Here is a 20,500-nt window from a genome sequence, read left to right on the forward strand (position 1 = left end):
TACCTCGCGATACAGCGCATCACAGCACCCAAGCCTTATCGGCACAGCGCTGTAATTCAGATAGCACAGATTACATGGAGTTTGGTGGTCCAGATATGAAGATGACTGGAAATTGATTAGGTGATTTCTCGCTATTTCAAAACGTCCAAGCGACTTTTTTTTTTTTTTTTTTTTCTTTTCAGCTTGCGCTGCATCACGAGGAGGAATTGCAAGATTCACTTTTTGCATTGCAGTCGGCTGCGCTATGGCTTCAATGTTGGCTGCTGGGTGCTCTCGTAGGTCGCTATCAAAGGACAGGTTGTTCAGTCTACATGTACATGTAGTTACGAGTCGCAGCCGAAAAGTCCATTTTTACGCACTCTGCTTATCCTCGGTGTATTCTTCTTTATCGTTCTCGGTACTAGTGACCTCTTTCCATCGAAGCTTATCAAATATTTGCGAAAATACTACGCCGGCTATGGGATTGACATATTGCCTGATCTTCTCTGTCCCTCTGAGCTCCTCTTGGTACAATACCTAGTAATACCCGGAACCGCATCTGGACCCTACATCCGAGCCTTTCAAGCAGAGTGCACTAGTCAAGACACATAACATATCTATATTGCTTCAACAGATCATAGCATGCATTGCTCTGCAGTAGCAGACCATGACACATCGTTCTCTGTTGGTTCCCCATCCCGTCCTGTACCGAGCTTTCCAGGTGGGTTGCCCCGGACGGATATTAGCGGAGGCTGGGGACGATGCATACATGTACCGAAATCAACCCCACGGGGGTAGCTTCCGGCTCATGGAAACGGACGGAATTTAATGTAGGAGAAATGTCCGTGGACTTAAGCTAGGCGTTTCAATATATTAGCTACAGCCCAAGGAATTCCATCTTCGATTAAGTTTCGAGTAATATCACATTACTTCAAACATTGTACTCGTTGCCGAATTCACAAACTTCAATCCTCAACTTGAAATAATGTCGGAAATACCGTATTTAGCAATTGTTGGGGGAGGAATTGCGGTAGGACAGCGACGAATGCCGAAATCATTGTATAATACAACTAACATCCAGTCATATAGGGACCTGCGCTTGCCCTCAGCCTGAAGAAACATCACGGCATTTCTTCTACTGTATACGAACTTCAACCCAAATACGACGTGCGAGGAGTCAACATCACTCTTGCACCCAACGCTGTGCGTGTCCTGCAGCATGTGGGAGTCTATGACACTGTCCGCACCCAGGGTTACAGCTACGAGAACCTTCATATGAGCAACGCCAGATCTCAGGCCCTTGGAACATTACTACAGGGAAGCCCAAAACACTTCAACTTTGCTAGCCTAAGAGTACACCGAGCTATCGTCCAGAAAGCGCTCTTGGATGAACTAAAAGCACAAGGGATTCCAGTAGTTTTCGGCAAGAAGCTGGTTCAACTACACGAAGACAAAGAGTTTGTCGAGTTGGAGTTTGCCGATGGAACTAAAGCAAAGGCTTCCTTCGTCATAGGAGCCGATGGCGTGCATTCAAGGGTTCGAGATGCTATCATGGACACCGAAACGAGCTATAGTGGGTTCATGGGCATCATTGGTATGGGCGTCAAGCGCGAATCTCTTCACAAGTCGGCGGCCAAGACGCCACTACCGAGTTTTATATTCGGGGGCAGAGGCTTTGTCGCCGTCATGCCATCTGATTACAAGGGGACCGTAGTTGATTTCTTTTCAACCATGCCTTATCCTGCTCGATCGAGGAAGGAATGGGATGAGCTTGCTAGTGACAAGACAAAAGTGCAAGAAATTCTCCAGCAGAGATTCGGCGACCAGTGGCCTAAATTCATTTGCGACATCACCATGGAGTATGACAAAGAGGGTCTTTACCTACTTCCGTGAGTATTTTACGCATTTTGCATTGAGAATTTACATTCTGACATGATGATAGGTTTTTCGAAGTTCCACCTCTCGAACGCTGGACGAGTATCAAGCGACGGGTAATCTTGATCGGTGACTCCGCTCATGCCTTCACACCCCAGGGTGGACAAGGTGCAGCGATGGGCCTTGAAGATGCTGAGACACTTTCGCATACCTTGGCACATCCGGATTTTGGATCAGACTACATGCGCCTGCTAGCTGCCTGGGAACGTCACCGGAGTGATCGGCTGCGTCTCGTCAAAGACTTTACCGACCTGAACGGACGATTACGAACACCTGACACTGCCCTCGTTCAATGGATCAAGGAAATGCTTATCTGGGGTCGCTTTAAGTGGACAGGTCAATTGGGAAACTTGGAATGGCTCCATGGATACAACGCTGAAGACATTGTCCGCGTTTTCTAGGTCACTTCGTCATACCAGTTTTAGAACAGCTCTTTGTATACAGAGTCAATTGCCTCTGTGGAAAGCAATCATAATTTTAGCTTCAGATGAACTCAATCAAATGAAGAGTTTCTGCAAAATTGTCTTTTAAAATTATGCATTTTCCTCTCCTATAGAACCAAGGGTTCTCGCATCGTAGATAAGTACATTTAGATATAGGGTGCTCGCAAGCGAAACGGCAGCAACATGCCGGCCGATACACGAATGAACTCTCCGTCATCAGGAATCTAGAACAGCAAGATAGGGCGGCTATAGCTCTCTTCTTCAAACACAACAATAGTGATCAAATGAAGAATGATAACAACACCAGAAGTCGCAGAAATCGCGACAGGGCCGCACTTGGCACAGCAGAATGTTGCGGTGTCGTGTCATCACTACTACCGTCACTCATCATTTTACGGGGGATTGGTGATGCTCTCCAAGTCTATCAGATTGATTAAGCTTGTAAAAAATAGAAAGATAACACGTTTTGCAAAAGTTGCAAAATCTGCTGGGCTTGCAGAATCTACGAGGTTGCAGCCTGAAGCGAGATACGGCGATAGCTTCTGGTTGGCTCGTTTATAGATAAGAAATTGTACTTCTGATTTGTTACAGCTATAGCGGCCTATCCTGTACCTGCCCCCCGCCCCAATCCATCCAACCAATCCACCAAGTCTGCCAAACTCCCTCCAGTACCGAAAGCGTGCGGCAAGATCAAGTACAGCGCTGCATGTGGTTTGTTAGTGCAGCGATAGTGCTGGATTGCACGCGCTGATGGATTGACTGCATGTAACCTTGTCGTAAAAATGGAGATGAAGGAAATTTGGCGAAGGAAAAGCCTCCAGTGCTATTGTCTGCTAATGCCTGCTGGTGCCTGAGGCTGCTGGAAAAGATACAGCAGAGTGTACAAATAGAAGAGTACCTTGGCACGCGAGCTCGGTGAAAGCAGAAGCGATAGATGTTCCTTCTACAGCAAATATTATGGAGAATATGTCCAGTCTGCAACTTTTGCACATCTGCAAGCTTTAAGAGACCGAATTGCAAGTCTTTCGGCCACCCAGCAGGCCTAGCACGCTTCCTCATTTCCCCATTAAGACAGTCAAAAATTACGACAAATTCAGGTCAAATTCACCCAATCGGCACGGCATTGCACCACAAACAATGTAGTCATCATCATAGAGCAGTCGGCACTGACAATGGCCGAGGCCCACTCAAAGTACACGCATCCCAAGGAACGGATGTCAAAACCGGAACGGGAACGATAGACGGCAGATCAGAAATTCCAAATTAAACTACAGGGTACAACGTGGAGCTATTGATTGGGATCTGAACAAGGCCAAGCAGCGATTGGGCGAGCCTGATCTTGGCACCTCAGACTAATAGGGGCCAGATCTAATAACACAAACTCTAACACTAACACGCTGGATAATCGCGGATAGACATGGACGGTTATTTCGGTTCCCACTTGGCGCCCTTTTTCCCCACGGGGTAACTGTAAGTCCCGTCTTTGGGACACCCGGTAGATAGACCTAAAGCTCATCGGCATATACATATAAGACTGTTGTGTACTGCAATGGTTCCAAATGGTAGGTGTGTCTTCTGGAGATACTGCATCTAATCATCGACATCACTATTCGTGCCTATTTCGAGATGGATGACCCAACACGCAGCGCATTAGGGACTGTCCAGATCCGGAATTCATCTACAAACCAGATTATCCTGATCCCAACGCCTACCAATGATCCAAATGATCCTCTCAACTGGTAGGTCACCGGTTGACGTATGAAGAAGCGAGAATACAATACACTGCTAACCTTGAGGAGGTCCAAGATTCGACGTTACTACATCGCCATCACAGCATGCGTCGCCATGTTTCTGTGTACCTTCTTAGCCAGCGGCCCATCTGTGGCACTTCCTCAAATGGCGCAAGACTTTTTGGGACACTCGACACTAACACCGCCCGAACGCATTGCCAAAGTAGCGTACTTCATTACAACCGTGACCCTAATGCAAGGCGCTGGATGTCTTGCATGGATCCCACTCATTATCAAGTACGGCCGCCGACCTGTCTACATTGCTGCTTTCACGTTGTACACTATAACCGCCATCTGGGCGGCAGTGGCTGACTCCTACGCAAATCACCTTGCTGCAAGGATCGTGATGGGATTTGCTATAGGAGCTGGAGAATGCTTGGCTCCCGTCACAATCGCAGATGTCACTTTTCTCCATGAACGCGGCGTGTTGATGGCGTAAGTGAGGCCCCTCTTCCCGCGAACAAATACTAAAGGATTCTTTACAGCGTGTACACAGCCTCGATTTCGGGTGGTGTAGCTGGGGGTATTATCGTCTCTGGTTTGATCACCATCGATCATGGATGGAGGACAATTTACTACGTGTCAATTGCTCTAATTGGCGCAATGACTATGGTCTTGTGCTTCACCATGCCTGAAACCTCGTACATCCGAAACCCAGTCCAGGCCGATGCCGCCAACACCGTGTCCCCCCCAGAGAAAGAAGATGGCATAGATCATACCGAAAATGCCAGCTCCAGGGAGCAAAGCATCCCGAAGAAGCACACATATCTCCAAGAACTTCGTTTATTTCATGGCAAATTCACAGAGGAGCCATTGGTCAAGATATTTGTTCGACCAATTGGGCTACTGATTCTACCCACAGTGCTGTGGGCTACGCTAGTAACGTCCGTGTTGATTGGGTTTTTAGTTGCAGTCTCTTCCACGTTTTCGACTGCATTCGGCCAGGTCTACAAGTTTGAGCCATATCAATCCGGATTATGTTTCATCTCGGCTCTGATTGGATCCCTTGTTGGCATCGCCGTTGGAGGGAAATCTACTGAAGTGGTTGCTGACTATTTTACCAAGAGAAATGGTGGTGTCAGAGAACCAGAAATGAGACTTCCGGCTATAGTAATAAGCGTACTCGCAGCTCCAACTGCTCTAGTACTGTATGGCGTCGGTATCCAAAACAGATTACACTGGATGGTTCCAACCATCGGACTTGCTCTACGTAAGTGCTTATCCTCATCTCCAAACAGATAATAAACTAACTAGTCATGAGTGAATTTCTCAATCGTCCAAGCGGTCAACGTAAGCATGGTATACACGATCGACTCATATCGGCCAATTGGAGGGGAGGTTGTCGTAACTCAATTAGCTTTCAAAGGTTATATCACCTACACCCTAGCATCAAACGGACTCCAGCTAACGCTACGACAGCATGTTTTGGATTTCTACTTTCCTTTTACACCAACCCATGGATTGACCGAGTTGGCTACAGCATTGCTTTCGGTACAATGGCAGCCATGACTGGAGCAGTCCTTCTGGCAGGTATCCCGTTTTATTTTCTCGGAAAAGGGATCAGACATAGTTCCCTCCGCTGGCGGGCGCTACGCTTTGTACTCTGGAACAAAGATCGAGAACTTGGAGAGTAGGATACCTATCTTAGAAAAGACTATTATTAATGATATGCACTATTTCCGACATTTTTATTTCTTCTACTGACAAAATTCACGTACACGAGAGGATATTGGCTTTAAATACTATCACATCACTTGGTCACTTGTATTTATTTTGTAAAGGCATACATATAGCGAGGTTTAATGATTGTATTTGAGAATATCTGCTTCCATGAGATGGCCATCTCCTCCACGAAAAAGTCTTGTTCAAGTTGCGCACACTAGCTAAGAGATAAAAAAGCACCGCATAAATGGCTGTGTAAGATCACTCAATGATTTAGTGGTCAGTCCAGTTGACGGTGAGTTGTCCCTCAGCGACGTTGTTATCCTTGAAGGGAATGCTGCCGCACTGGCCACAGCCGTGGGATTCCAGTCCCTGCAGCATACCCAATGCCTCACCAGCTGTAATCGAGTTGCTAATGCCCTGAGTGAATGCGCAGATGTTGCCGCCAGGAATGCCGCAGCAGGCAATGTGCTGACCGGGGCTGTATGATGTGCTTGGATCTTGTTGGCTGACTTGCAAGATCAGATCAGCAAGTCTGCATTCAGGAGTGCCGACACAGTTGGCATTGCCACGACAGTTGATGCCGAGGGCTGCTGCGGCAGTGTAGAGAAGAGGGAGGACAGCGAGGTATTGCATTCTGGAAAAGTTGTTATTATGGAATTCAAGTAATACTTAAGCCAGTGACTCTTACTTGAATTGAAAGAGGTAAACTTGTAAGTTCAAAGTATTCTTTGTAGTCGTTGACAGAGGTAGCTATGGAGAGCTGTAGATGTGAAGTGTTTGTTGAGTTGAGTTGTGATGTGATGATAAAATTCAATTCATTGTTGCCATCAAAGCCCATCTTTATAGATTTTGAAAACGTATCATCCATTATACTTGTTGAACTTCTGAATGCCAAAGTTGTATCACAGAGTCCTAGCTTGCCTAGCTGAGCTGTGTCACTTGGGCTGTAAGCCTCATCGCCCCCTTTTGGCGCAGGGGTAACAGGCAGCGATGCAGATCAAAGTAAGCACAACTGATACGAATTAGGAAACCCCCCTCTTCGACAAGTCCACTTTAGTTGTCTCAAAAAGCAAGATCGCCAAGATCGCCAGAGATCTGCCACTGCGGCCGCTATATTTATAGTGCTTCTAGTGTCAAAAGAACAATTGTTTCGTTGGTGGTTGGTGGACTTTTAGTGCATAAGACAGAAGCTTGAGATCTGCATTAATTTCCATGACAGCTGCAAATAAGCAAAATCTGGGGCACGATCTGCAACAAGTGTAAGTAGGGCGTTCATCGTGTAATTTGCGATGTTCCGTTTGGCTCTCTTACCGCAAACTCAAGGACTGGTGTCACTTTTACAATACAATTCTACATGCCTTCTAATAGCCAACGTGAGCCTGTTATAGATGTCCATACTATATAGCACGTATGCAATCACATCCAACGACTGAAGAAGTCGCAAACTGATGATGCAGATCATTACATGTTTACAGTGAAACAGCAGTTCGTCCGTGCTTTTCACTAAGTCATCTGCTAGTGACGTAATCTCACCGAACTGTTGACAATTCAAGCAGCCCGTATGTTCCTGGGCTATAGCTGAGAGCATGATCTACGTTAAGATTCCATTACCGTATATAAAACTTCTGTTGAGGATCGTCGCGATGTCAGATTTTGCTCCAATTTTGATCGACTATGTTTCGTTCATGATGTAATCTGACAGTTCTTCAGGAGAAAATGCTTCATTTTCTATGAGTTATTATTGTTGACAATTTTTTTTAGAAACTCATAGCCTCGAAACAATGGCAAGAATGGGTATCCAAGCTTGGGGGCTGTGATATTGCAATGAACTTTTGGCCAAGTTTCGTTGGGATACGACTTGACATAATATCTTCCTCCACGTAATTGTATATAAAGAGGACTCTCTCCTTTCAAAATTGAAGAAGAAACAAAACATTCATCACCAACACATCATCTCACTCACAAAACAAATTCAACCTTCTACATTTTTTGCTATCCATAACTTACAAGCAAAGCTTCATTACAGGTCAGTGACACGACTATATGAAGATTTATCTTTACTAACATCGTACAAGTAGTAAATATTACAACCATGGCATCCATTGTCTACCACCCCGGAGGCTGCTCGTCTGGAAATGGCCTTGTGACGCTTGTTTCAGCTGGATCAGCTGGCACTGGTACATGCTTTTTCAACGATGGCGCATTCCCCAATGGTAACCCATCTGGAGGATACGAGGTACGCATATGGCCACATTGGAGTTTCCAAATCATCGCAATATTTATCAATTTGTCATACTTACATGCGTGGAATAGATTCAAGGCATGCCGGCCACAGTGTCGGTCACCATCTCGCAAGGTCCACCTGATGGCACCACTTGTGGCGAAGAGCTCATTGCTCTGGAACACCAAAATGGATGCTACGACCTCCCGAATCTTTCCAACAGAATTTGGTGGGCATTTTGCAACACCGGAAAAGATTGTCCCGGTGTAACTGCGAAGCGCTCATACCCTCCACCAATCATGGTCAAGAAGTCAGTCCCTGCCATCGAAGAGAGGAAGAAAGAAACCAGAAGCCAGGGTGTAGTCTACACCGACGAGAAGGGTGATTACCTCCTCAGTTCTACCGGCCGACGTGTCCCAGTTGTGTATCACAACGAGACATTGGAGGCGGAATTGAACAGTTCCCCAATTGAGAAGCGACAAAGCCAGACGTTCAACCCGCCCAGCAACTGCGTTTTGGATTCCGGCACATGTCAATCTCTGGCTGATTCTGGTCAGCTAAAGGCTCTTTGCGTCGACTGCGAGCAGGGCCTAGGAAATGGAGTTAAAGCGTCTGGATCCTCAATGATTGATTGCCGAAACTCTGGTGGACCATGCCCCGTCACATTCACTGATTCCGTCACTGTAACCGACACCATCTCCGAGAGCATTACCTTTGGAGCCACTATCGGTGACACAGGCAAGGACGGTGCTAACGGAAATGCAAACTTTAACTTTGGAATCAGTGTTTCTATTGCTACTACGCATGGTACTTCTGAGGGACTGCTGATCCCCCAGGGTAAAATTGGTTTTGTTCAATTCCAGCCCCAGGCTCAGCTCGGCACTGTTGTTACGACCAGCTCCCAAGGAAACGTTTGCGACAGCGCTGGCCTCAACAAGATCTGTGGAGCTCAGCCGGGTATCCTTGTTAGCAGCAACAACGATGCTGATGGACAGTACAGCGTGGTCCTGAGCAGCTAAGTGTCATGACACAACTTGTATGGTCCGGCAATGGGCCTTTTAGTTTAGCAATTACAGGTTAATTAGAGAATGATGAGTTTATTAAAACTTCCCTAGTCCAATGTAACAGTGTTTGTGAAGTTTGAAAGCGATTCATTAGCCAAGGCTGCGTAAATGAGTGTCGCTTTGTAGCAGACAAACACGGCTCACCATTCACATTATTTCCTCACCCATTGATTAGTTGACTGGATGCTTCCATGCCTGATAAGAAATCCAGGTCTGAACTATCGCTACAATAAGCCCCAGAAAACCTAGCAAGATGGCAATAAACAGTCCAGCCAGCGTGGCTAACATGATATGCCTCGCCTTGCTCTTCTGGTCCAGCCAGGTCTGCACAAAACCCCGAGGCTTGGGGTTCTCAATTTCATCAAAAAGGTCCATGAGCCGAGAACCCCAGTACTGATAAGGAATATTATTCTCATTAATGCGTCGGTACGAAGCAGAACCGAAGCGCAGACAATCGGGATCGAACGATTCTTTTGAAACAAGCGATCGAAGTAATGCTTGTGAGTCGGAATCCAAGGGGAAGAGAAGCTGAAGTGAGTCAAGGGTTTCAAGAGCCAGCCTGCGACTGCCGTGAGTCAGTATTTCGGTGGATATCTCAGAAGGTATCAAGTGTCCTGTACCTGATTAATGCTTCTGGAGAAGATAGACACGCAATTGGATCAATTGAAGCTCTGAGATGCTCTTTCAGAACGCTTGTAAAATGGTAGATTTTCACCACTCCAGTCTTTTGATCAAGCTTCAAGTGTTCCCTTAGCTCTGTCGTTCCTTCAAACTTCAAGTCGGCAATCTGCTTCAGCTTTACTGCAGACAGTTCCTCTTTTATGTCGGGAGATGCTTGATTCTCGTCATTTAAACTCGGGTGCTCTCTGACGGGAAAGACTGTTGCGACAAAGTCGAGGGGGGATTGGTCGCTCCGCCAAATGCAAGGATCGGTACCGAACTCTAGGATACCTCCGCCTTGGTTGTCGATGCAACAACCAACCATGATCAGCACCCTCATGGCCAGATTGAAAGCCCGATGTTGGTCAGCAAGCGGCGGTGGTTCTTTTTCCACGCTCTTTCTTGCCGAAAAGAACTCTCTAGTTAGTTGCATCCGCGGCAGAGAAGGCTTCTCTTGCAGAAGACGGATGATGTCGATCAAGTCTTGGTGGCAGCTCAGCGCTCTCGGATCATCAGGAATCAGCGATTCGGGAACATAGGATCCCGTCACTTCTTTGTAGAATTGAAAGAAGGGCTCGAGTCTCAGAAGCCGGCGGTGCGAACAATCTTCCCCGACGCAGGGTCTCGCAATTGAGCAGAGAGCGCATGGTGTCCAGCCCCAAATTGTTTGGCACAGCTTCTGGAACTGGGTGTCATATAAGTCGACCAGTGGAGTGAGAAAAGGACCTAATTGGGCCATTGGGAAAGGCGTTCATCGCGATCTTAGGCGGGGAAATGTGAGGATGGTCGTCCGCAGATCCTTGAGGCTCTGCCGCCCTCTTTAAAGCGAGTTCGCAAAACCCAAGGATCTGCGTCTCATGATAAATAATCGATCTTTGGGCCAATCAGCTTGCATCCTGCAGAGCTTGCGTCTCTTGACGCGTGGGTGTTGATTGGGGGCCAAACTGCGCCATTGTGAATGCGCAGCCTTCCCCTCCCCCGCTGCAGATCATCCATGCATTTGTTTACTCCTCCAGAAATCTCCAGCCTAAAGCAAACTTGACATGATCATGAAATCGTGGCCTTGATTTCTCTCATTGTCGCAATCGAGAGGCAGCGCAACTCCATGTCAGCAGTTGTTGGCGTAGCCAGCGGCGTGCATGCTGGGAGATGCTTCACGATGGATTCGCCGTCGGCAAAAGATGGCGTTCTGTCCGATTCTGGGTATGCGACAGCCATGCCCTCTCCAGAGCAGAGCCAAACAGTGGCGGCTGTATGTGGTGCAAGCGCAATTCCAACCAAGACAGTTCCGTTTCCGCTGCCAACCGAGAAGAATTTATTTCTATTCAAGAGAGAAGCGGTCCCGGCCACAATTGCGAGGTTCAACGAGATTGTCCCGGAGATTGAACGTCTCCTAGTGAAGTATATAAGAACAGCTAATAAGCTCTTCTCATCCAGCGCACCCTATCGCCCTATGTCAATCCGCTACTTGGTCCTTGGGAAGTCAGAGGCCGACGCAAAGGATTGCCTCGTCGTTTTCTGTCCCCCAAGCCAATACAAGCGCGTAAAGAGATTCTTTGACAAGCACCGGGCCGTCAAGAGTCTTTGCGCGCCGCCCGATCTGTCCGCACCGTCCTTTCGACCCGTTGTCAAGGATCTGGCGCCTCAGCTTACAGTCTTGCAGAGCGGCGAGGAAGCCCAGGAATCCACGGACTCAAAATTCTCCAGGGAAACCCCGAGTCCTACCTCAATTGAAGTTCATTGCTCCTCAACGCCACCATCGGACAAGACCCTTTGCGGGACTCCAATTCGCTTTATCAATCATGCCGGGGAGGCTCGAAACGGGACACTTGGTGGTATCATCAAGCTGGCCCAGAGCGATGGCTTCGAGTTATATGGGTTGACAGCTGGTCACGGCCTCTTGGATTGGGAAGATCCTCTCTTGCCTACCAGTGATTCAGGCTCCATGGACGATGATGACTCCTCCATCGATGATGATATGAAGGAACTTTTAGAGCTGGAGACTTCTGACGGATCTATCTCAAGTCCTGAACCTGAAGCTGCGGATTCATCTCCAAGCCATCCCGAACCCAAGTTGGAGGTGAAATTATCCGACACGTGGGCATTCGAGCACTCTCAAAAACTTGGAAATGTTCTGCCAAGACCTAAGCATTACACAAAAGCGAGCGGCCAATATCTTGACTGGGCCCTCATTGAGATTGATGCATCCAAACATAAGCCAAATTACCACCCATCGCTCAAATCTAAAAACCTCGAATTGGTCACAGCTCAGAAGAAGCTTACTCCAGCTGCTCTTGGTCAGCCGGCCATTATGATAGGAGGCTCTCAGGGTTGCATATCCAGCACGCTTTCATCACTACCAGCAAGACTGATGCTCGGCCATGGCCAGTCATTTGTGGATGCCTATACCCTCTCTCTACAAGATCATACTGGTAAGCTTATCCAGGACACAGATTGCAACTTTAAATCTGATCATGACAGTATGCATTGGGGACTCTGGTTCATGGGTGATTGACCCACTTACGTATGAGGTATTTGGCCACATTGTTGCGACTGACATGCTCGGTGACGCCTACGTGATTCCCCTTCAGAACATCTTTGAAGATATCCGAACATGGCACGATGCGCAGTCGGTCAATCTTCCCACTGCCCCCGACTTTGGAGCAACACTTCTATCCATTGGTACCGAACACCAACCATCCGCTGCTCCTGCTTATTCGCAAGAGGAGGCGTCAGCCAGGTCACCGGAGCCAATGGGTGGTCCTTCAGTCTTGAACGAGGGAGTTCCTAACAGCATGCTTGGCTCTTCCGAGGCCCCCCCTCCCTATGATGGGAAGCTGGGATTGAATGGATCTCGTAATACCCAGAAATTCCGAAACCTTTTACTCTCACTATCCTTAACGCCCACTTATTACGAAAACCCTGGTCTATTGGACGAAGCTCTCAAACTAATCCCACTTGATCGTATCTATAGCGAAGCCGAGGAGGACTCACAGCTCTTTCAGGCTCAGGCTGAGAGCATGAGTTTGGACAGACCAGAGTGGGGCTACGAAGATTGTGTTATTAAAGCACTACTAAGGCATGTTGTCCTTTTGGCATATTGTCATTCTTATCGCCGCAAGCTAATATGATTCATAGATGGTTTAAGAGAGACTTCTTCGTCTGGGTAAATAACCCGCCCTGCGACATCTGCCTGTCGCCTACAGTTGCCCAAGGTTCAGTCCTTCCAACTCCAGAGGAGACAGCCTCTCGTGCATTTCGCGTGGAACGTTACCGGTGCTCATCCCAAGGCTGCGGTGCATATATCCGATTCCCTAGATATGCTGATGCTTGGAAATTACTCCAAACTCGACGGGGGCGAGTTGGCGAATGGACAAACTGCTTCACCTTGCTCTGCCGAGCCGTCGGCGCACGCGTCAGATGGGTTTGGAATGCCGAGGACCACGTATGGACTGAAGTCTTTTCGAACCACCAAAAGCGATGGGTTCACGTGGATGCATGCGAAGAAATCTGGGACAGGCCATTGTTTTATGCAAATGGCTTGGGAAAGAAAATGTCTTACTGCATTGGGTTTTCCTACGATGGGGCTGCAGATGTGACACGACGATATGTGCGACAAGACGGGTTTGCTCTAGAGCGGAATCGATGTTCCGAGGAGGATCTCGAGAGGATCATACGGGAGATCAAGACAATCCGCAGAGCTAAGATGACCAAGGAGGAGCGTTTTCGCCTCGAGAAGGAAGATAGCCATGAGGACCGAGAGCTGCGAGGATACATTTTGGTAACATCCATTGTCAAAGCGACCAAAGACCCGCCCGCTGGCCCCTCGGAGGATCGATCAGAGAACACGGACGGCAGCCAAGCGCCCATGAAAGCAAGTGAGGATGCTAAATCGCTTCTACGGCAACTCGAAAGAAGTAGCCAACTAAGGCTACAGGACAACTGAGTACTTGGAAATATTGAAGTTCATGAAAATATAGCAATGGATTATACGCAGCGAAAGTGAGGCAGTTGCCGAATAATCTTTAGCCCAAAAATGTTCTATACATGTATTTATCTACCTATGTCTAGCGCAACACCACAAACCCTCCTGTGAAGCATTCTCGGACCACCGTCATTCCCCGATTGAGTAAATTCTAGCCTATTCTCCATTGGAAGGCTGCATCGTATTTCTTTTAACCGAAACTCGAGAGGATTTTTGGATTTGGCGCCCCGCTGCTGTGTTAAACATTTGAATGCATACTAGCCTACCCTAGCAGATGAAATGGTTCTTACTCTCGGCTCTGTTTTTGTATTATCTTACGTAGTTCCAGTGCTTGTGTGAATGATGGTTAAATGGAAATTAACGCTTAAATATTAGGAGACCTATTTGTTGGTATTTTCCAGTCTCTTGAACTGTAGCTGTTGGAAATTGAATAGCGCAGTGCATCGAGCCTCGATGACCAGCGGACCTTCCTATCAAATATGGGCCTGTGATGGTAGTCAGCAGCTAGGTACCTACTGTACTTCAAGATTTTAGGCCACAGAGAAAAGTGCATAGCCAACATGTGCGCGACAAGTTATCTATTTATACCTACCATGATTCGAATTAAGTAAGATATCACGCTTTGTGGGGTGCAATTCCGGCAATCACTTACGCTGGCATCATCACTCGCGTGGCTCGCGAATGGCTGGTTTGAGTGAACTAGCACTTTGACGCGGCACCTTTGGTGAGAACGGGACAGAAATGCACGAGGCGATCAAAAGAGCGTTCGTTTAGACTTGAAAGGAATAAACCCTTTCTTTGCTCAGATCGGCGGTACAATTGGATTTCCTACTGAAGACCCGACAGCGTGCCCTTGAAGATTGCGGTTAGCACAAGCAGGTACATATTATAGGCTTGAGCCTATTAAGGAGACATATGATCACTTGGGCCGCATACAGTGGCTTGATATGCGCGGTCAAAAGTGGAGTTTCCCCAAAGACGAAATGGAGAACGTTTAGGCTGTGGTACAAATGTGCAACTCCAGTCCGAACGAAGACTGCGTCTCTGCAGCCTGAATCGACGGGCCCTAAAGCCCGTACGGCAAAGACGGAAACATTGATGGTCCCGTCCATGAACCAATCGATCTGATTTACCCCAGATATGATAACTACGCGGGGATAATGTTTGAGATGGTTTGAGTACGCTTGATTCTTCTCCTGATCATTCTTCAGTAGGTATATAGACAAATTATTTGTCTTGGATGCAGCTCTTAGGGGACACGGCAGGCTTTCGGCTTAAGCGCGCTGAGTTTGTGGAGGCGATCCAAACCAAAGACGAGTCATGGGGTAGTATTTTTGGAGCAAGACAGATCTTGATATTCTCCACTTCAGACCGCAAACCCAACTCCGTATTCTACCTAGTCCTGTCAGCCGGTCAGCAAGCTTTCCAGTTTGATGCGCGGGCAATTAACATCGAATGCCTCCGAGGGAGCTCGGCTCCAAGTGATCATGTCAAGTCGTCAGAAATGACGTCTCTTATATAAGTAGAGCCAATTCTCCCTACTGATGGCCACGTACGTCGGAAATTCCGCAATTTATGTTAGCATGGTGCTACTGTGGCGGAGAACCATTCTTCTTTCATGAAGCCCGCTCCGAACTGTCCATGTAGCACTTCCAAATGTCTCTATAGCTCTTCAAACATAAATTTGGGCAATTCCATCCCACTGCTTGCTCCAATATTAAAATCATGGCACCCACCTCAAAAACCAATCGTGGCTACCTTCTTGCAGCCATCGACTGGTTCGTTGGATGGAAGCAAGGGCTCCCGCGCGAATCGTGCAGCTGGTGCGTCGAGCCCGTCCGTATCCCGACGCATGACGGCATCAACTTGAGTGGCGACCTTTATGAGCCGGTTGGGCTACCAAAGGGAACGTCGCCATCTGGGCTCCTCTTTTTGTTCACACCATATGGCCGCGGGCTGCTCACCTCAATGTCCTCGGGTCATGCATTTGCCGCTCGAGGTTACTACGTCCTCATCGTTAGTATGCGCGGCACGTTTGGATCTGATGGCATATGCATTCCGGGAGAAGACGAGGCAAGCGATGCTGCAGACGTCGTTACCTGGATGAGGCTGCAGTCGTGGTATCCCGGTCGCTTTGGAACTATAGGAGCCTCTTTCAATGGTTGGGCGCAATGGTCACTGTTGCGAGATCCTCCAAAAGATTGTGTGGCTTCAGCAATCTCAGTAGGACCTCACGATTTCTGGGACTGGCACTGGGGATCTGGTGCTTTTCACCTTGAACGTGTCACATGGTCAAATCTACTGACGCACCAAGAAGATCCTGCACTTTTCCCTGCTTTGATGCGTCTGGGTTCAATAAAACGTTCCGCCGATGCTGCTCTCGAATCTCTCCCTGTGAGAGACGGTATGGCGACTCTACTCGGACAGGGAGAGTCGTCGGCACTGGAGGCTGTAATGAGGCCATCTCCAGATGACGCTTACTGGCAGAACAAGAGGCAGCATGAGGCTATCGAACGCGTCAGCGTTGACATGCCCATCCTTCTCACTAGCGGATGGTTCGATACTTTTACTCAGCAGACTCTGAAGCAGTATCAACGATTACAACAGCGTGGCTGTCAGGTCGAGCTAATCATCGGACCTTGGGATCATGGAGAAGCTGGCCAGGTAAAGGTTGGCGGAGATGTCTTTCGTTTCATTGAGAGAACCGTTGGAGGCAAGCAGCCAGAGTCTGAGGCTCCAAAACTTCCACAAGCTCGTGTCTTCATTTCTGGATCTGATGAGTGGAAAACTATGACAGTTTGGCCACCGAAATCTTCACCACTTGTCATGTATCTGGATGAAGACAAAGGTATATCGGATCAACCGCCACCAAAGACAGCTAGTTCTACGTCTTTCACCTTTGACCCAGAAAATCCAACTCCAGCTGTGGGCGGACCATTACTGTTCCCAATCTCAGGTCGCATTGATGATAGTTTTTACGCCGCCCTCACTGACGTACTAACATTCACCAGCCTTCCAATTGAAGATGATAATGGTTTATTGGTCCTCGGCATACCGTCGGTTCACCTCATGCATTCTTCTGATACTGGTTATGCAGATCTCTGGATCCGGCTGAGCGAGGTCGACCTGAATGGCGTGTCACACAATATCACAGAGGAATACCGCGCGATTGATCCCGAGAGGAACCCTGACAGTCCAGTCGTGGTTGAACTACGTGATTGCGCACATCGGTTCCTGAAAGGGACCAGGATTCGAGTCACCATTGCCGGTGGCTCATGGCCTATCTATGCGAGGAATCTGGGCACTGGAGAGAACAGGATGACAAGTGTAGATATGCGCCCAACAAAACACACAATACAGCTGGCCACCGGACAATCACGGCTGATTTTGCCTATCCCACTACAAGAGTAGCGAGCTCGGAACCTTTAGCTCAGCATAGAGTAGCCGAAATAATATTATCGGTATTCCCATATATAGTAATCAATAAATTAGTATTCACTGGATTGTGCTCCTGCTTTGGGCCTGAACCTCAAGTCTGGGCCACGCACCGTCTTGGATAATCTGACTGTAAATATGTGCGTCCATAGTCACGCATTCCAGATTGCTCTAGGTCCGACCATCTCGAACAAGATACAAAATCGATAAAAAGAACATCTCTCGCTGTCATTCATCAGCTAATCTCAAAAGTCGGGACAATTAAATCCATCATTAAAGCTCTTTATCCCATAATAACTTGTAAGAAGTACCTTCTCAAATGTTCCCAGACTCTTCCATGACGATACCTCCCAACGAGCTGCAATATCACCATATGTCGTAGTCTGGTCCCGATCTGAATAATGTAGGTAAGTCTCGCGGGAGGCCCAACAACTAGGTTTAATGGACACTGGTAGCATTTTTATGGCGTCCGTTTCTATACAGGTGCCGTTCCTGAAAGCCCAGTATAAGGTGTACAACTTGAATACGATGATAACTGTCCGACGGGTGCTTTCAACAAGTATCCACATCTCCCAACTTGGTTCCGTCTGGTGCAACTCCGTGTCTACTCGCTGGAGAAGCTTGAGCCCGTACGACTCGAGCAGAAACTCTTGTTGCTCCGCGAGAATGCGCTGGTGCATACTCCCGTAGACGAATCTGATGATTTGGTAGAGCACAGTTGCCTGTAGCCTGGCCAGATCCCCAAGGAGTTCGCCCTCAGGGGCTTGAACGAGCAAATCGGAGATCTCAGTGGCAATCACTCCAAATAACACCGACTGACTACGCTCATTCGAGGACACAATCCCCGTGCAGATTCCAAAGGCTGTGCGCAGCGGTATAGGGAGTGTATTGTAGAATAAACCTTTGTGAATAAACATCGTTTCTGCTTCATTGGCTAACACGAGCGGGCATTGTAAAATCTGATCAAAAGCCCATCCAAGTTCTAGTCGCCCAGACGCCAGCGGTTCACTTCCTATATATTGCGTAGTCAGAATTATTTGACAATTTAGCTGGCTCACTCGTGTCGCGGCCTGGCTGTGATCGGTTTGAAACAGCACGTTGAGTCCAGGTGTGCTCTGTCCAGTGTCTCCCACATCGGTGGCCGAGCTGTTTGAGCTCGATTCGCTACAATGCTGAAAGGTGATATTGCTCAATTTCCCGAAGATATCTCTTATTGGTAGCGGAGGAGGGTACACATAGTGACAAGGTTTGTAGTTTCGCCTACATCTCTCGCAGATGGGATACTTTCGGACGCATTTTCGTCGCGCTCTAAAGCAAGGATCGCAAGATTCTCGTCGAATAGACATCTTAGGTAACAAAGCTCAAAAATTGTGACGAAGAATGACGATGAGTAGATTACGGCTGCAATGTCAAGTTCCCAGAAGGTTTTCGCCCCTGGCTGGCAGATCCGACATAGGTGGAGGAAAGGTTCTCGTAGCAGAATTTTTGGGGGTGTCTGAGGGTCGATGTCTCTAATATTTAGGGGTCCGATGCATAAATGTATCACATCAGATGTGACTGGTGGCATGGATTTAAAGAAGAGTACCAAGAGCTCTATTATTTGTAGTTTAAGAAATTTTCATTAGAAGTCAGTTAGAAGGGCAAGCGACACTGGGCATCCTGTTCGTAAATGTATATCTGTAATTAGACGAGATACGTTTGTTGTCAAAACTGCAAAACACCTCCACCTTCGGCTTTCAAATTCGTCCGCCCAAGTCGAAATTGATATATCTGTCGTTTGAGACTGCATCGGCCTAGGATTACCCCCAAGAATGCTGCTGACCTCAGACCGGCAGCTCCAGGAATCATCTCCTATTGATTGCAAGTTGAAGATAATCTACTGGCGAGTCCACCCAAGTCTAAATGGGAAATCGCCCAAGCGCCTTGTGTAAATGACGCTAATGCAGGTGGATGATGGCCATCTAAAATGGGAACCTTATGTTAGTAACGGCTGGGGGTGGCGATGGAGTCAAGCAAGATGCCCGCTGCTTGCTTACGTGAAGTGGCTGGACATGGCCGAGACCACAGTATCTTTCAAGTGATTATAAAGACCATTTACCGCTCCAGAGAAGCTGGAATTGTACATCCCATATAATTATTGCAACAGGCTGAGTTCTCCGGAAACCAGTACTTTTGTCTCATATCCATCACATATTTACCTTTGAGCGGCACCGAAAAGATTCAGAATGCCTACATTTAGAGATAATTTCCCACCAAAGCCTCAGTTCGCCGAGAATTCAATCAGCAGCCAAGCTGGAAAGGCATGCCGTAACACCACACATCTCGGAAAGATAGCCTAGCTGACTGTTCATAGGTATTCTTGGTGACTGGATGTTCCAGTGGAGTCGGTAAAGAACTGGCAAAGATTCTCTATTCGCATAATGCAAAGGTCTACATCACCGCCCGATCCACAAAGAAAGCTGAGGCAGCAATAGCCGACATCAAAGCTGCGCATCCAGAATCGCGAGGGGAGCTCATTTATCTACATCTCGACCTCAACGACCTATCTTCCGTTAAACAGTCGGCCGACGAGTTTCTGAGACTCGAAAACAGATTAGATGTGCTGTGGAATAATGCGGGTGTTATGCTCTCTCCTACTGGTACAAAAACAAAACAAGGCTATGAGGAGCAGTTGGGTGTCAACTGCCTGGCGACTTTCCTCTTTACCCAGCTTCTCACTCCGTTGCTGATAAGCACAGCAAAGACTGCTGCTCCTGGCTCCGTTCGTGTGATCTGGGTATCTTCATCAGCGACTCACCGCTCTCCACCCGGGGGCATAGATTTCGACAATATGGATTACAAAAAGGATATTGGTAAATGGACCAAATACGGAATCAGCAAAGCCGGGGTTTAATACTACGCAACGCAGTATGCAAAACTACACCAGAATGATGGCATCGTTAGCGTATCTCTCCACCCAGGCAATTTGAAGACTGAACTCCAACGCCATGTTTCGTCGCTACAGATGGTGGTCATCAATATGATGGTGTATCCGCCGATCAACGGCGCTTATACTGAGCTGTTTGCCGGTCTCTCGCCAGAGGTGACCTTGGAGAAGAGTGGTGCTTGGATCCAGCCGTGGGGCCGCTTCAGCAGTCAGAGGTCTGATTTGGTCGAAGGCTCAAAGTCCAAGGCTGAGGGCGGAACTGGTATCGCAGAGAAATTTTGGAGTTGGTCAGAAGAGCAAGTCAAGCCATTTATTTGAGGCTGGGGATAGTTTACGCGAGATGATTTGCCAATATACCGGAGCAGTGGTTATACAGTCATCTACTAATGTCATATTA

General features: G+C 47.8%; 8 protein-coding genes across 8 annotated transcripts; 6 read left to right on the top strand and 2 right to left on the bottom strand.

The window, feature by feature from the left end:
* Window positions 1-964: 964 nt before the first annotated feature.
* On the top strand, window positions 965-2,315 carry T069G_02215 (FAD binding domain-containing protein; the record flags this gene model as incomplete). Its single annotated transcript, XM_056169425.1, has 3 exons — window positions 965-1,009; window positions 1,069-1,868; window positions 1,922-2,315. The coding sequence occupies 3 exons, from the start codon at window positions 965-967 to the stop codon at window positions 2,313-2,315; spliced, it is 1,239 nt and encodes a 412-aa protein (XP_056034741.1).
* Window positions 2,316-3,983: 1,668 nt separating this feature from the next.
* Window positions 3,984-5,781, top strand: T069G_02216 (major facilitator superfamily domain-containing protein; the record flags this gene model as incomplete). The annotated part of the gene is made up of 5 exons (XM_056169426.1): window positions 3,984-4,096; window positions 4,157-4,582; window positions 4,633-5,357; window positions 5,409-5,513; window positions 5,567-5,781. 5 exons carry the CDS (start codon window positions 3,984-3,986, stop codon window positions 5,779-5,781), a joined length of 1,584 nt encoding a protein of 527 aa, XP_056034742.1.
* Window positions 5,782-6,082: 301 nt separating this feature from the next.
* On the bottom strand, window positions 6,083-6,445 carry T069G_02217 (kp4 domain-containing protein; the record flags this gene model as incomplete). Its single annotated transcript, XM_056169427.1, has 1 exon — window positions 6,083-6,445. The coding sequence occupies one exon, from the start codon at window positions 6,443-6,445 to the stop codon at window positions 6,083-6,085; it is 363 nt and encodes a 120-aa protein (XP_056034743.1).
* Window positions 6,446-7,904: 1,459 nt separating this feature from the next.
* Window positions 7,905-9,052, top strand: T069G_02218 (uncharacterized protein; the record flags this gene model as incomplete). Its single annotated transcript, XM_056169428.1, has 2 exons — window positions 7,905-8,048; window positions 8,126-9,052. 2 exons carry the CDS (start codon window positions 7,905-7,907, stop codon window positions 9,050-9,052), a joined length of 1,071 nt encoding a protein of 356 aa, XP_056034744.1.
* Window positions 9,053-9,268: 216 nt separating this feature from the next.
* On the bottom strand, window positions 9,269-10,496 carry T069G_02219 (uncharacterized protein; the record flags this gene model as incomplete). Its single annotated transcript, XM_056169429.1, has 2 exons — window positions 9,269-9,656; window positions 9,718-10,496. The coding sequence occupies 2 exons, from the start codon at window positions 10,494-10,496 to the stop codon at window positions 9,269-9,271; spliced, it is 1,167 nt and encodes a 388-aa protein (XP_056034745.1).
* Window positions 10,497-10,916: 420 nt separating this feature from the next.
* T069G_02220 (rad4 transglutaminase-like domain-containing protein) lies at window positions 10,917-13,703 on the top strand (the record flags this gene model as incomplete). Its single annotated transcript, XM_056169430.1, has 3 exons — window positions 10,917-12,189; window positions 12,239-12,836; window positions 12,896-13,703. The coding sequence occupies 3 exons, from the start codon at window positions 10,917-10,919 to the stop codon at window positions 13,701-13,703; spliced, it is 2,679 nt and encodes an 892-aa protein (XP_056034746.1).
* A 1,764-nt stretch (window positions 13,704-15,467) lies between these two features.
* Window positions 15,468-17,153, top strand: T069G_02221 (x-Pro dipeptidyl-peptidase (S15 family) domain-containing protein; the record flags this gene model as incomplete). The annotated part of the gene is made up of 1 exon (XM_056169431.1): window positions 15,468-17,153. The coding sequence occupies one exon, from the start codon at window positions 15,468-15,470 to the stop codon at window positions 17,151-17,153; it is 1,686 nt and encodes a 561-aa protein (XP_056034747.1).
* Window positions 17,154-19,402: 2,249 nt separating this feature from the next.
* T069G_02222 (short chain dehydrogenase domain-containing protein) lies at window positions 19,403-20,421 on the top strand (the record flags this gene model as incomplete). The annotated part of the gene is made up of 4 exons (XM_056169432.1): window positions 19,403-19,477; window positions 19,531-19,938; window positions 20,086-20,115; window positions 20,182-20,421. The coding sequence occupies 4 exons, from the start codon at window positions 19,403-19,405 to the stop codon at window positions 20,419-20,421; spliced, it is 753 nt and encodes a 250-aa protein (XP_056034748.1).
* Window positions 20,422-20,500: the final 79 nt, after the last annotated feature.

The sequence above is a fragment of the Trichoderma breve genome, chromosome 1 (assembly GCF_028502605.1).
Source record: "Trichoderma breve strain T069 chromosome 1, whole genome shotgun sequence".
Lineage (NCBI taxonomy): Eukaryota > Fungi > Ascomycota > Sordariomycetes > Hypocreales > Hypocreaceae > Trichoderma > Trichoderma breve.